Genomic DNA, 14387 nt, shown 5'->3' on the forward strand with positions numbered 1-14387 from the left:
TAACAATAATTTATACAGCAATGCTGCTGTAAGTACTGCAATACAGATTAAGTCATTTATGTACAATTTTGATCATCTGCTTGGAGTTTTGAGTGCATTTTGTTGCATTTTATATTTATATATCATCTATAGATTTCAAGTGCTCCCTCTAAATGTCATTGGTATATTAGGAAATGTAGTTAGCTTTCGCTGACTTATGACTACTGAGATAAGCTCAGTTAGCTTTGTAGTGGGTGTATTGTTTATATCATCTCAGGCCTGACCTATAGACTTGGACTGAAATATGGGTGCCTCTTTGTACATGATGTTTACAAACATTATGCAAGGTTTTACATTTGATAGGATTCTTTACATTAAACTAATCATATTTACAAATATATCTAAAAAAACTTTTAAAAAGTTCAGGATCAATGTAGTTCTTTCATAACATAAGCAGATGAGGCCCTAGCTCCTTATGACTGTAACGACTGTAAAAGCTAAGCCACCTGTTAGTTTATAAACAGAAATTAAAGAATCTGGACATCCGTAATCTTAAAATTTGTTCAAACAGTTTTCATGTTAATCCTCTGCTTAGTATGGTGATATGGAAATTTTAGAACGCTTCCAATGCAAAACTGTTTTTTAAATAAGATTTTTTTTTATAGATATTTTTTTTACAAAACTGAGCTTCTACAATAAGTAGAGCTTCTAAAGCTTCTACAATAAGTTTTAAAGCTAATCCTATAAATTTGCTACTGTATAAGATAACAGAAAAGCATAGCAACACTCTTTTGCAGTATGAGCTAAATACTAGCAGGGTTATTCGCAAAAGGGTGAAGAGTTTGGAGAAGGCAGGAGAAGTGAACAATCTAGGACAGTGATGGCGAACCTATGGCACGCGTGCCAGGGAGGGCACGTGGGGCCCTCTCTGCTGGCACTCGAGCCCAGAATCAGGGACCACCAATGGAAATAGATCCGACCGACCCGGGTCGCCTCAGTACGCGATCCGGGCCAGTCACAATCAGGAAGGTCGCGCAATCTTTGCTGGAACGTCGCCCCGAACAGTTGCGCTATCCCGGCCCCGCTTTTAAGGTATGTCGCTTAGTGTGAATTGGGTCCTAAGGCAGTGATGTTGAACATTTCTTAAACCCGAGTGGCCAAACTGCAATACAGTACTAAACTTATTTTCAGCGCTGGCACTTTGAGGTAAATAAATTGATTTTGCGTTGCAGTTTGGGCACTCGGGTTCAAAAAGGTTCACCATCACTGATCTAGAACAACATAGCTGACTTGGAATCATTCTCCAATTCAGCTCACTTTCCAGTTCAGCTATGTTGTCCTAAATTGTTGACTTCTCCAGCCTTCTCCAAACTCTTCACCCTTTTGTGAATAACCCTGTAAACCTTTGCAGTCACATATTTTAAAAAGTGTTAAAGTGGTCCTAACAGACCATTATCAATGTGTGTGTGCAATTTTCCTTGCACTACAGTAGATAGTTTTCTCCATGCTGCTCGTGGTTTGGCTTTGATATGCCATAAGTAGAAGCATTTGCTATAACACTGCAGCTAACTTTAGCTTAAGCTGTCAGTTAGCTCTTAACAGATACACCTGTTCACAGTAGGCATATTCTCTCATAATAATCCTGATTCGGTGTTGACTTTCAGAGTCGATATTACGTTTTCAAGCATGCATACCCCAAGTCTTTCAACCTGGGTTTGAAAAATTGTATTAAACCCCTGGGCTGAAGTAAGTTAAGGACTTGAACAAAAGAAGCAGCACACACTGTCCAATTTCATTCAAATGTTGCATAAGAGAGAATTCAAGATTATATTTGCTCAACTGATATTGGCAAAAGCTGCTTTAGATTTGTCCCAAGTTTCATAAATGAGCTCAATTGCCTTGTTGTGCTTGTCAACAATATACTTTTAGGTTTAATCGAGACTTTTGCCCAAGGTATAAGCAATGTTTTCAGAAAATGTATCAAGATCATGCACTTATGACTGCACTGTTCAAAAAAGCATGTTAGGAGAGAGATCATGTTTTTAATAAAATGGGTTAAGAGCTCATTCACATGGGTGTGCACAGCTGTACAGCATGCACACTGTGGAGTTCTGGGTGCCCGCACTTGGATGCAGACAGTGTGCGTCCAAGTGCAGGGACCTGGACCTGCACAGATGTGCCGGTCAGCGTGTAGCTGGGTGCTGCCATATCCTGCCATAGGGGGTATAGGTTGCTGCACACAGTTACACAAAGCACCTGTCCCTCCCAGGAGCAGGTCTCTACATGGGCATGCACGCTATATGTTCAAAGGTTATTGAGATGATCAGGTCAATAGCTGTAATTATTTAAAATATTACATTATATATATATATATATATTATGATATAAATAATAATGTTTTAGCTACCTTGACCAAGTCTCTGAGAATTTTGTTGCTCTTGTTGTTGTTGATGCCTCCGTGCTAATTTCTTCATCTGTTAAATAAAGCGATGAGCTGTTAAGTGACTCTATGAATTGGTTAACACATGTAGGACCAGACAGTACAAAAGCAGAACTCTGTATTCACACATAAACAGTACAAAAAAGACCAGAGTGTTTATAACAAAGCAGAAAAGGAAGAGATGTACCTTCGCTCTTTGGTTCTGGAACCATACTTGGACAACTCGTACACTAAGGCCTGTTTCTGCTGCCAATGTCTCTCTGACCTGCAAAAAAACAGTAAACAGTTTTCATACATTGATCCTATACTATGCGCCTCTAAATACTCCCCTAATCCCTGCAATCTACTTTCCAGGGAGAACAATGTTTTGTGAAGGAACCCAGGCCCATACAAAGCAACAATGTTATGATAATGCGAGCCCTATCTGATCTGAGCTATCTGAGTGCACTTAGGTGATGATCACTTGGAACTAAAAAGAATGGCTGCATTAACTGGTCCCTATTACAGGAAATTGTCAGGAAAGAACCATTCTAGCCCCCGTAAAGTAAGCTGTTAAATCTTCCAAGGTCTGAACTATTGGGGTTCAGTTACCTGATGATCACATGGAACTTAGGAGAATGGCTGTCGTAACTAGTTCTATTGTCAGGAAAGATCCATTCTAGCACCTAAGTATAAGGTGTTAAAGACACATTAGATGCCAGTTATACACATAATTTACATGTGGCTCTCTGTAAACTACTTTTTGACCATCTGTATGTAGACACAAAAGAAAGTAAGAGGAAATCACTCCAAAGTGAAGTAAGTACATTCTTTCACATTTGTCATCAGAACAAGTGTCCCCATGGGAAGATTTCTTCTCTGTTCCTGTTTTGGTAAAATCTCAAAATTTGGGATTTTCTATAATTTTTTTCCCAGTGACAGAGGTTGCCAGGGTAAATAGGGAGAGTAAATTTCCCTGGCAGGGACACAGAGGAAAACCTGAAAGGATTTTTTTTTTTTTTTACTACATGAGTCCCACAGCACTTTTTATACCACCCTTAAGTCCCAGATTTTTTTTTCCATTTTAGAGATATATCTAGGTTCTGCAGCTTTGGTAGTCTACCCTAATGTATTCTACATTTTTTGTCACACACATTTTTCTATGTTTTAATTAGGCATAAATTGTGAAAAACAAATGAAAATGCAAAAAATAAAAATTAGAGTGCATATACATTCTAATGGGGACAGGCTCAACTGGTATTGGCAGTGGTAAACTATACATGAGACAGGGAAACCCAGAAACAGTACAAGCAGGTCTGTCTTGTACTTTTATACAAACAGTTTTACAATTCTGGAGGGATTTGTACAGCAAATCCATAGCATACAAAACAAACAAAACATCTGCTCATCTGAGCAACTAACTAAACTCAAGCCAGTCCCTGGCTAACAAGGGAGTCAAAATTGCTTTAATTACAAATGTTTAGGCATTCTCATGTTTATTTCTTTTGTTTGTATTGGTATGACACAAAAAAGTGGAGAAAAAAACCCCAAATCTGACACATTCCACGCAAAATTCCAAAAATGGACTGGACAAAATGAGTGGCACCCTCAATTAATATTAAGTAGCACAGCTCTTGGAAAAAAAATAGCTGAATTGAATTGCTTCCTGTAACCATCAATTCGTTTCTTACACCTCTCTACAAGAATTTTGGACCACTCTTCTTTCAACAAATGCTCCAGGTATCTCAGATTGGAAGGGTTCCTTTTCCCAACTGCTATTTTGAGATCTCTCCACAGGTGCTCTATGGGATTCAGATTCGGAGTCATTGATGGTCAGTCCAGTACTCTATAGCGCTTTGTCTGAAACCATTTCTGGGTGCTTTTTGATGTGCGCTTTGGGTCATTGTCCTGCTGTAAGACCCATGGCCTCTGACAGAGACCCAACTTTCTGACACTGGGCCCTACACTGCACCCCAGAATTCTTTGGTAGTCTTCAGATTTCATAATGTCATGCACACAGTTAAGACATCCAGTGCCTGAAGCAGCAAAGCAACACCAAAACATCAGTAAACCTCGCCAATTTGACTGTAAGGACTGTATATTTTTCTTTAAAGGCCTCATTTCTTTTTCTGAAAACAGTAGAATGATGGGCTTTACCAAAAAGCTGTTTCGTCTGTCCACAGCACATTCTCCCAAAAGGATTTTGGTTTCCTCAGGTGAGTTTTGGCACACTCCAATGTGGCTTTTTTATTTTTCTGTGTCAGCAGGGGGGTCCTCCTGGGTCTCCTACTATAGTGTCCCTTTTCATTCAGATAGCGACGTATAGTGCGAGCTGACACAGTTGTACCCTGTGCCTGAAGGTCAGCTTGAATTTGTCTGGAAGTTGACCAAGGGTCTTTATCCACCAAACAATCCTTTGTTGCAATCTTTGATCAATTGGTCTCTTTCGTCCATATCCAGGGAGATTAGCTACAGTGCCATTGGCTGGGAACTTCTTGATAATGTTGTGCACAGTGGTCACAGGAACATTAAGATCCCTGGAGATGGACTTGTAACCTTGGGATTGTCCATGCTTTTCCACATTTTTTGTTTTCAAATCCTCAGACAATTCTTTGCTGCTCTTTCTCTTCTCCATGCTCCGTGTGGCACACAGAGACACACAGTAGAAAGGTTGAGTCAATTTCTCACCATTTTAACTGGTTGCCGGTGTGATTTGATATTGTCACTACCTGTTAATTGAGTTTATTACAAATTACAGGAGCATCACAAACTTGAAATGCAATTATTTCTTGCAACTTCGGAGAAGGTGCCAATAATTATGTCCAGTCCATTTTTGAAGAATGTGTCAGATTTGGCTTTTTTTTCTCCACTTTTTTGTGTCATACCAATATAAACAAAAGAAATAAACATGAGAATGCCTAAACATTTGTAATTGCAACAATTTGCTGCGCGAAATGGTGCATTATCTGACAGAAATGCAGGGGTGCCAATATTTTTGGCCATGACTGTATAAAGGCCAGTGCATAGCTGAGACTAATAATGAGGTCTGGGTACCAAATAAGATGTGGCCCTGACCACTCTAACCAAAATAAAAAAAAGTTTTGCCTTTAAATACACAGCTTTAATTTTACTTTTTTAGGTAATGCAATAAACCATTTGAAGAAAACATTAGTTTTTATGTATATAAAAAAGAAAAGAGAAAAAAGTAGGAGGAAAAAATATCAGCTAGAAAGTGCCCAAACGCAAAATAAAGAAGGGTCAAACAAAAACCAAAAATAAACTCTCCATCATATTCTATTTTAATTTTGTTGTACAGAAGTTGTTCCTACTAACTCTATGCTATTTCCTTGAGATGTCAGGATCGGCCCTGCAGTAACATGAGTGAATTTGTGTCTTAAGAAAATTGCCTCAAGTATAGTCACAAGCACACACCAAAACAAAGGTACATACCTTTCTGCAAGGCTTTGAAGACACCTCAAAAGATGCTTTAAAGGCCCGTCTCTGCTGCGTTGTGAGGATTGTGCGTGGTCGTTTCGGCCTCCTTGGGTCTTTACTGTCATCACTACCCTTCCCTTGGTTTCCGTGACACTTTCCTGGCTTCACATCAGCATCATCATCATCACTTTTCACTACAGTAAAATAAAGCAAAGCATGAGAACCTGTGTGGTTTTAGACAATAGCCTATAAAAATGAAACTTCATTTTGTATCCCAGTGTTAAATGGGAACTGCAGGTGTGCTAAAGGCTTGAAATTCCAATATGGGTGCTGTTTGCCTGCTAAGGTTTTTTGTCTTTTTGTTCCCTCAGTTTTGTGATACAGGTACATTGCACAGCTACATAGCACAAAAAAACGGGCCCTTGACTTCCACTGAAGCACAATCACAGTGAACAGTGCACAGTACACAGTACACAGTAGAAGACACACCTAGCCAGCTGGTTGAGCAAAAAGGGAGCAGCAGCACACTGATGAGGTATAAAGCTTCTCAGTTTTTGATCAGTGATATACACACTTTCTATGAAACTCTTTTAAAAGATTGCAGCAAAATGTGCATTGAAATAGGAATAATGCGCAATTATTATAAATAAATATTTTAAATGGGATCAAGATGTTTTAACTACTTGATTAAGAACCCTTCATTACCAAGCCATTTTTCAGTTTTCAGTACTGTGATAGTTTGACAATTTCTTGGTCATGCAACACTGGACCCAAATGCATTTTCTACAATTGTTTTGAGACAGAGTTTTTTATTGTGGTATTTAATAATTGTTATTTTTTATTATTTTTTTAATACAAAAATAAAAAAAACCTTTTTTCCTAACATTCAGTTAAAATAAAAATGCCAGGAGAGTACGAAAACCCCCCAAATTACCAATTTTTGGAGCCAAGACATCCCAATTTTTGGAAATTAAGGAAAAATCTGGTATTTAGGGGGTTTAAACCTTGGTATGGATGCGCTAGATACGGTATTGTACAGGTCATACACAAAGGGATCCAGAGGTAAAGGGATTAAAGAATAGTTCACATACTGTGGAAGGATGGGGAGGAGGAGGTTAGTGGGTGAGGGGTTAATCTACAGATCACAATGCAGAGACAGATGGTTATTAGAGGAGGGTAGTAAAAGGGCTAAAAAAAGCCTCATAGTCAGTGGAAATGAGTGAATGGATCAGCAGCTACTTGTAAGAGATTTACCTGCAAACTAATTCCTGTTCAAAAACGTGCACGCACACGAGCATGCAATCCTATGATAAAAGTTCCAGGCAAACACGCTTTGGCACATGGATGTATGTGTATTGGAATGCACGTGAGCTTTCGGGAGCACACTTGTTAGTGTACAGGCGCACGCTCATAAGTCTGCACACTTCTCTATATAAACCGACAGAGGCTATGATCAAGTAGCTGAGTGGTCGCCAGCTAGTCCTGTGTGCCCTGCATTCTGTTCCTGTATCCTGATTTCCATTGATTCCACTTCCTTCTTCATATTTGGTACCTCGACTCTCTGCTCTCCCGTATATGACCCTGGCTTATGACTCCTGACCCTGATCCTGATCTGTGATTTGGCACTTCAAGATTCTGCTTCTCGTGTATGACCTCGGCTTGAACCAGTTAGGTGGCTCTTGACCTGCCACTTTGTCAATCGCTCCACCAGTACCCTGAGCAGCTTCATCCAGTCAGTGCTTCACTGGCCTCACACTTGTTGCCTCATCTAGTTCCAAGACGTCCCGGGGTCATCCAGGTCCTGCAGATTCACCAGCTGGTCCAACGCACACAAGTGTCTCTACGAAAACTGGCCAGCCACCAGTACCGGCGCCTGTGCCTCTTTCTGTCCTTACATCCCCTGTCACCACCTCCAGTATGTGATACTACTGCTGCTAATCTATTCACTCATTCATTCATAAATTACTGTGATTCCGCTCTTTCTTCGGTTGTAAGAGAAAGGGGAGGGATCAACAATATACACACTAGCATATGATCGTTGTGATTGGTCATCACAGCAACCACATGGTACTGAGCTTCTTGGATTTGCTTGGTATACTATATATGTATACTATCTCTATAATCTCACTGTATGTATGTTTCTGACATTAGATAGCTTGGTACACACCTGTCAGGGGGCAAAACAGCTGCCCTGAGGACTTTTCTCCATTCATGTTTTTAAATTGCGGTGGGGAAATAGCAGTCCTCCAAACCTCCATTTTTAAAACGTAAACCGGTAGAAAAGGGGTTAAACAGTTAGCACATGCTGATAGTTTGACTAAAATTAACATATTGCACATTCAGGTTTAGCTTAAGAAAAACATTAAAATAAATATGAATTTTATAAAGTCGATTGTGGCGAAAATAGAAAAAATGGCAAAATGGCCTTCACCTACACTTAGTATGCATTTTTGAGTCATCCATGTGAACGAGCCCTGAGAGAGATTGTGGTTTCATTTTACAAAGGTATATATATCATATAGACAGGCTCTTTCACAGCTAGCAGAGTTTTCTGTAAAAAACGTGGCAAAGCCATAAAATAACCTGAACAGTAACGTAATAACATGCAGTGATATAATGACCTGCACAGCAATGTTGTAATGCTGCTAGCTATAGAATAAAATGCTAGAGTTATAAGAACCTGCAGAGATATACAGACACACACTGAGAACAAGAGGATACATATATATCAATCAGACACATATAACTTGCAAAAAGAGGATAGACTATACACAGAAAATGACGACATTACGTTGCGTAACTATTTTAACAATACACATATGGACCAGTACAATTACAGGGCTACACCAGTTTTTAAATACCTATATAGCTGCACGCACTGGGATTGGAGTGTATGGTAACAATGTAAATAGTGAAGCTGTGTTTATGTAAATGTTTAGTCAGATGCAGAGTAAGTAAAAAAAAAAATAGCTTACATGTGCTTATGTCATTGAATTGAATTCAGCTTTACCTTATTCACTAAACTAAGTTAATATTCACTTTACAAAGAGAAAATGTTTTGCTCCTTGAGGAAATAAATCACAATTTTTTTCATTTATTTTGAGCCCAACTCAGGGCAGTGAAGTTTTCATATTTTTAAATCTCTAAGAGCGTTATTCACTAAGCTGCCGAAGGTGAATAAACAAGCAGAAGTGAACAGAGCCAAACAACGTTCGCCTATTCACTTCCGTTCAGTATGGCTGATTTCAGCCATACATCGGCTAAAATTAGCCGTACATCAGCTGCCTTTGGCAGAGCCGTATTGTAAAAGGACTTCGACTCAGCCGATCCAACAGCTGGATCAGTTGAGCCGAAGCACCGACAACTCACTCGCTGCCGTTCACCCATATTCTCATGGGAGCCGAACGGCAGTGAGTGAATAGCCGGATGCCTCCGAGTGGCATTCGGCTCGGCTATTCTGCTCACTATCTCAGAGTTAGAAAAAAATGTAAACAAATGAAAAACAAAATGTTTAAAAATTATTGAAATAAATGTAAAAAAACTAAAATTAGAAAAAGTTAAGAAAATCATAAACAAAATAAAAAAACAACAAAGTGGGGTCCCCCTCCTAAAACATATCAGACCCTATAGGTCTGGTAGGAATTTTAGGATGGACCCCAAGTCAAATTGAAAAAAAAAGTGTGTGGGGTTTCCCCCCCAAAGTCATACCAGGCCCTTAAAGTCTGGTAAGAATTTAAAGGAGGAACCCCACCCTCAAAAATGGGGGGAAAAAGAAGTGCGGTCTCCCCTAAAATTCCCAACCAAACCCTTGATCCGAGCACAGGCATGGTAGGGCAGGCCTTCCCTGCCATACCATGCCACATACCAGACCATTGCCCCTGGAAAAGCACCTTGTCCCTGTGCCAATGGGAACTAGGGCCTTTTCCCCACAAACCCTGGGGCGTTGGTTGTGGGGGTGAGGGCAAGGGGGCTTATTCACATCAGGATACCCGTTTAATAAAGCGGCACCTAGATGCACTCCCCTTGTGAATGAGTAAGAGGTACTTGTACCCCTACCCATTCACTAAAGGGTTAAATTAAAACTTTAAAAAAGAGGGCAGACTTTTGAAAAATCCCTTATTTGAAAAAAAACAACGGATTTTCAACAAGTCCTTTAATTTAAAAAAAAACGAAAAAACTGATCCACCGACGTAATCCAAGGTCAATCATGACGTCCAGCATTGTCCAGGACGACGACGACATGATGACATAAAAAATACAAATAATTTTTAAAAAAGACCCGAGGCCCGCCGACCCAACCGCAAGCGTAGAACTCCCGCCGCAGAATGAAGAATCTGACAGATGCCGGCAAAATATAAACGATTGGGCAGAGCTAGCAGTGACATCACAGCTAGCTCTGCCAAACTGATTACATTTTTCCTCCACCTGTCAGACTTTTCCAACAACTGGGCGGAGGCGGCCATGGCGCCACAGCTGGCTCCGCCCAGTTGTTGTTTAATGACAGATCAGCATCCCCAGGTCATTGAGGACACATATATGTCATTACAGGACAATAAATGGGTGAGATCATGGCTGGCTCCGCCCAGCTGTCAAGGTTGCGGCTTCGGCTGACCTTTCTCCACCATTCGGCTGCCACTATGGCTCAGCTGAGCCAAAGCATATGCGTTCGGCTCGGCTGAACCGCTCGGCTGCTGCATGGGCTATTGTGAATAGCCCCCACAGCAGCCCTTCTGTTCGACTGAACCGAAGGGCTCCAGCGGCTAAAGTGAGCCGAAGGAGCAGCTGAAACTACGACTGGATCCTTTGGCTCCTTCGTGAATAACCCTCTAAGTATTTGTTTTACCTCTCTAGGGCTGTAATTGATTTTCTAAATTATTCATAATGTTGTTAAAACACTTCTATTACATTTTGCCGGATAGTACAGCTCCCGCTGTTTTTCCAGAATGCTACAGGTCTCATAGACAACAGCACTGATGTTATGTCTCAGCCTCCTCCATGTGGAGACATGGCTATTCACAAAATGGAGCCTGTGGCCTCTGTTGGGTTTTTATTGCAGTGTGTGTATCCATTATTAACATTTCCCGGGTAACAGGTGTCCGGCAGAACAGAAGTAAGTGGAAATCTCCATAATGGGGCATATACAGCAATGAAAAGTTGACAGAGGTTCTAATAATTCTCTATTCTACTCAAAATATGGGTTTTAAAATGCTACAGAATTCTGGTAAATTTCTAGCTCGATCTATCAGAGAGAACGTATATGTGAGAACGTATATCCCTAAGATTCAGTGTGCTAAGCAAGGAATAGTGAACACTACGGAACAGATAGCATCAGCATTCCATCTTTACTACTTGGATCTCTATAATATCGAGAATCCGTTAAAGGTAAAAGACGAAGAGAAAGGCTAACCTCAGCTTAGGATATATATAGAAAAGACATCTCTCCCTCCATTATATCCTATAAAAATTAGTTGTCTTGACCTGCCCTTTTCAATTGAAGAGATAAATGATATAATAGGAGCTCTTCCAAATGGGAAGAGTCCTGCCCGGATGGTTACACGTCTCTTTTTTATAAAGAATTTAAGGACGACCTTACTCCAAAACTTAAAGATATGTATAATATTATTTCAGAGGCTTGCCCCTTTTCTCCGCAGTCACAGGAGGCGCACATAGCTCTGATCCTTAAGAAACAGAAAGATCTAGCACAGTGCGGAAGTTATAGACCAATCTCATTGACCAATACTGACCTCATGATATATGCTAAAATATTGGCTGCACGCCTTTTGCCACATCTGCCACCAATGATACATCTAGATCAGGTGGGATTTATACCCCAGAGAGAGGCACGTGATAATACAATAAATACCTTATATCTAATTCAATGGGCGTGCACACACAAGACTCCAATGGGCCTATTATCCCTTGATGCAGAAAAGGCGCTTGACCGACTTGATTGGTCCTTTCTTGAGGCCTTGCTAATCCAGAATGGTCGTCACACTCATTCTTTGCAAAAATTATTGCGCTTTATTCCTGTCCGACTGCGAGAATTAGGGTTAAAATAAATAATGGGACACGTCAGGGATGCTCCCTGTCACCATTATTATATATCTTGGCTATAGAGCATCTAGCAATGCTATTAGGATGAACGAAGATATACGGGGTATGGAGGTGGGAGATAGGATGCATAAACTGATTTTGTTTGCTAATGACCTGCTCCTCTATATCTCTAACCCCCTTATTGGTTTACCATCATTTTTAAAAGAAATAGAGCTGTTTGGGCGACTGAGTAACTATCGTATAAATGCATCAAAATCTGAATGGATGGACGTTTCGCTTCCTGCATGTGAGCGGGAGGCTATTCGGGCCGGCTTCCTGTTCAGATGGTGGGAGCGAAGCATTAACTATCTTGGAGTACATTAGGAGCTACGAGAGACAGATGTTTTTTAATTAAATTATACGCAATAATTGGAAGAGATGCAGCACAGATTAAATAGTTGGGGCCCGAAAAGGCACTTGTGGATAGGAAGGATGGAGCTGATTAAAATGGATATCTTACCAAGATTTATTGATTTATTTCAAACTATCCCGATTAAAATACCAAGATCTCATTTTAGAACCCTGAGGGCAGCTATGATCAAATATGTGTGAGGATCTACTTCACCACGATTAAGACATGATATACTAGTAATGCATAGACAGGATGGGGGAGCAGGTCTTCCACATATGGAGCTGTATTATTGGGCAGCAGTGTTAACCCGCATTACAGACTGGTTTTCCCCTACCAGAAACAAATTGGGGATATCTATGAACAAATAGCTACTCCATTAGTATGGACTTCGACCCCATGATTTAGGGGCCTTTACCTCTATTGGTTAGGACACTAATGAAAATCTGGGACAGGACAGGAAAATTATATATCAGACTATGAAGGACCTCTCTCTCCTATATTAAGTATCCCAGATTTCCCGGCAGGGTTAGCTTGCCTAAGGTTTTTATAATGGACCGTATGGGATATATCCCCTATCTCTTCTGATCCCAGAAGGTGGTTCCACACGGGGACAGTGGTATGCATACTTTCAACTTAAACACTACATTACGGGCCTCTCGAGATTTAACCCTCTTAGGCGAGAAATTACCTCCTTTCAGGCTCTGTGTATGAACCAAAAGGAAAGCAAACATAAACTATCAAAGATATATCATATTCTCTTGACTCAAGCATTTGCAGATAGACCGTTTTATGTAAGGGGATGGGAAACAGAACTGGGTTATAGATTATCTCAAGATGATTGGAATTGATCTTTTTTGTTAACATTTAAATTGATTATTTCGAGTTACATTCAGGAACGGAATTTTAAGATATTGACAAGATGGTATAGATACCCCACTTTACTACATAAGATCTTCCCAAACATATCGGATCGATGTTGGAGATGTGGAGTAGAGAAAGGTACTATGTTACATATTTGGTGGTCTTGTCAAGAGATTCAACCTTTTTGGGAAATGGTTTATAAAATAGGAGCACATTTTATTAAGGTTCAGGGACTTTTTACACCTGTTATTGCGTTGTTGACTATTGTACCGGGCCCAATTAAAGAAGCTAAGAAAGGCCTATTTAGATTTTTTTATTTGCTGCAAGAACAGTAATAGCTAGATATTAGAGGTCCCAAGATACCCCGCAAATCAAAGAATGGGTTAAAGAAATGAACTTCTTGAGAAGAGTTAGGAGCACAATCTCAGGATAGGTACCCACAATTAATGGGGACATGGAATCCACGGATAAAGCTTGACATTACTATTATGTGCTTACCAGGAATGTGAGGTTTATCTGTATGGCCATCAGGGGGAAGGGGGGTGAGGAGATAGGGGAGGAGAAGATGAGACTGGAAAATTTCCTTTTTCTTTCCTTTTTTTTTTGTTTGGTTTGGTTTAGGGTTGGGAGGGGTTTTGGGTTCTTGTTTTCTTTTCTTTATTACTCTTTTCTCTAGAACATTAAGGGAAAGAATGGTTTTAATCCAAATAGAAAATTTAAGGTGGATGTTCTATAAAACATTTAGTGGTTTTTTTTCTGTTGTAGTTGATTTGGACTGGGTTTTTTCCTGTGAGATTGTCTTAATCAGTGGCATTCAAAAGTGCAAACATGACATTTACACAGAATGCACAGAATACAATGTAATCTGCTATAATTACATATATGTATCAAACTATTTCACTTCAATTTTGTCCCTGGAGCTTTGTACAGTGCCCTGCCTGCACTTTTACTATTCTTTCTGCCTGGAAACTTGAGAACATTTATGGCATCCAAAAAGCGTCCCTTTAGGTCAAAGTGGTTTTAGACCAGGTAGAAAACAGCGATAGTAAATTAGAATCACTTGCAGAATTGAGTGATAGCAATTCGTTGGGAAATTCGTCATCAGACACTGAAAGTGACGACAGCGACGATTCTGCGACCGAGCTCAGCGATGTGTGAACTTGGTACTCTATTGACTGTGGTATGGATCAGGCAGCGCCCCCAGAATTCCCATTTACTGGACCATTTTTCTATTATATTATAATTTTT

General features: G+C 40.1%; 1 protein-coding gene across 3 annotated transcripts in view; it reads right to left on the reverse strand.

Moving 5' to 3' along the window:
• LMX1B (LIM homeobox transcription factor 1 beta) overlaps positions 1–14387 on the reverse strand; it is a 199944-nt gene that overhangs the window by 17707 nt on the left and 167850 nt on the right. For all 3 annotated transcript variants that reach the window (XM_018568743.1, XM_018568744.1, XM_018568742.1), the window contains exons 4-6: positions 5849–6027; positions 2607–2684; positions 2387–2453 (exon numbers count right to left, since the gene is read on the reverse strand). In XM_018568743.1, the coding sequence (XP_018424245.1) occupies positions 2387–2453; positions 2607–2684; positions 5849–6027 (324 nt within the window). The remainder of the gene's footprint in view (positions 1–2386; positions 2454–2606; positions 2685–5848; positions 6028–14387) is intronic.

The sequence above is a fragment of the Nanorana parkeri genome, unplaced genomic scaffold (genome assembly GCF_000935625.1).
Source record: "Nanorana parkeri isolate BGI_ZX_2015 unplaced genomic scaffold, ASM93562v1 scaffold1238, whole genome shotgun sequence".
In the NCBI taxonomy this organism is placed as follows: domain Eukaryota; kingdom Metazoa; phylum Chordata; class Amphibia; order Anura; family Dicroglossidae; genus Nanorana; species Nanorana parkeri.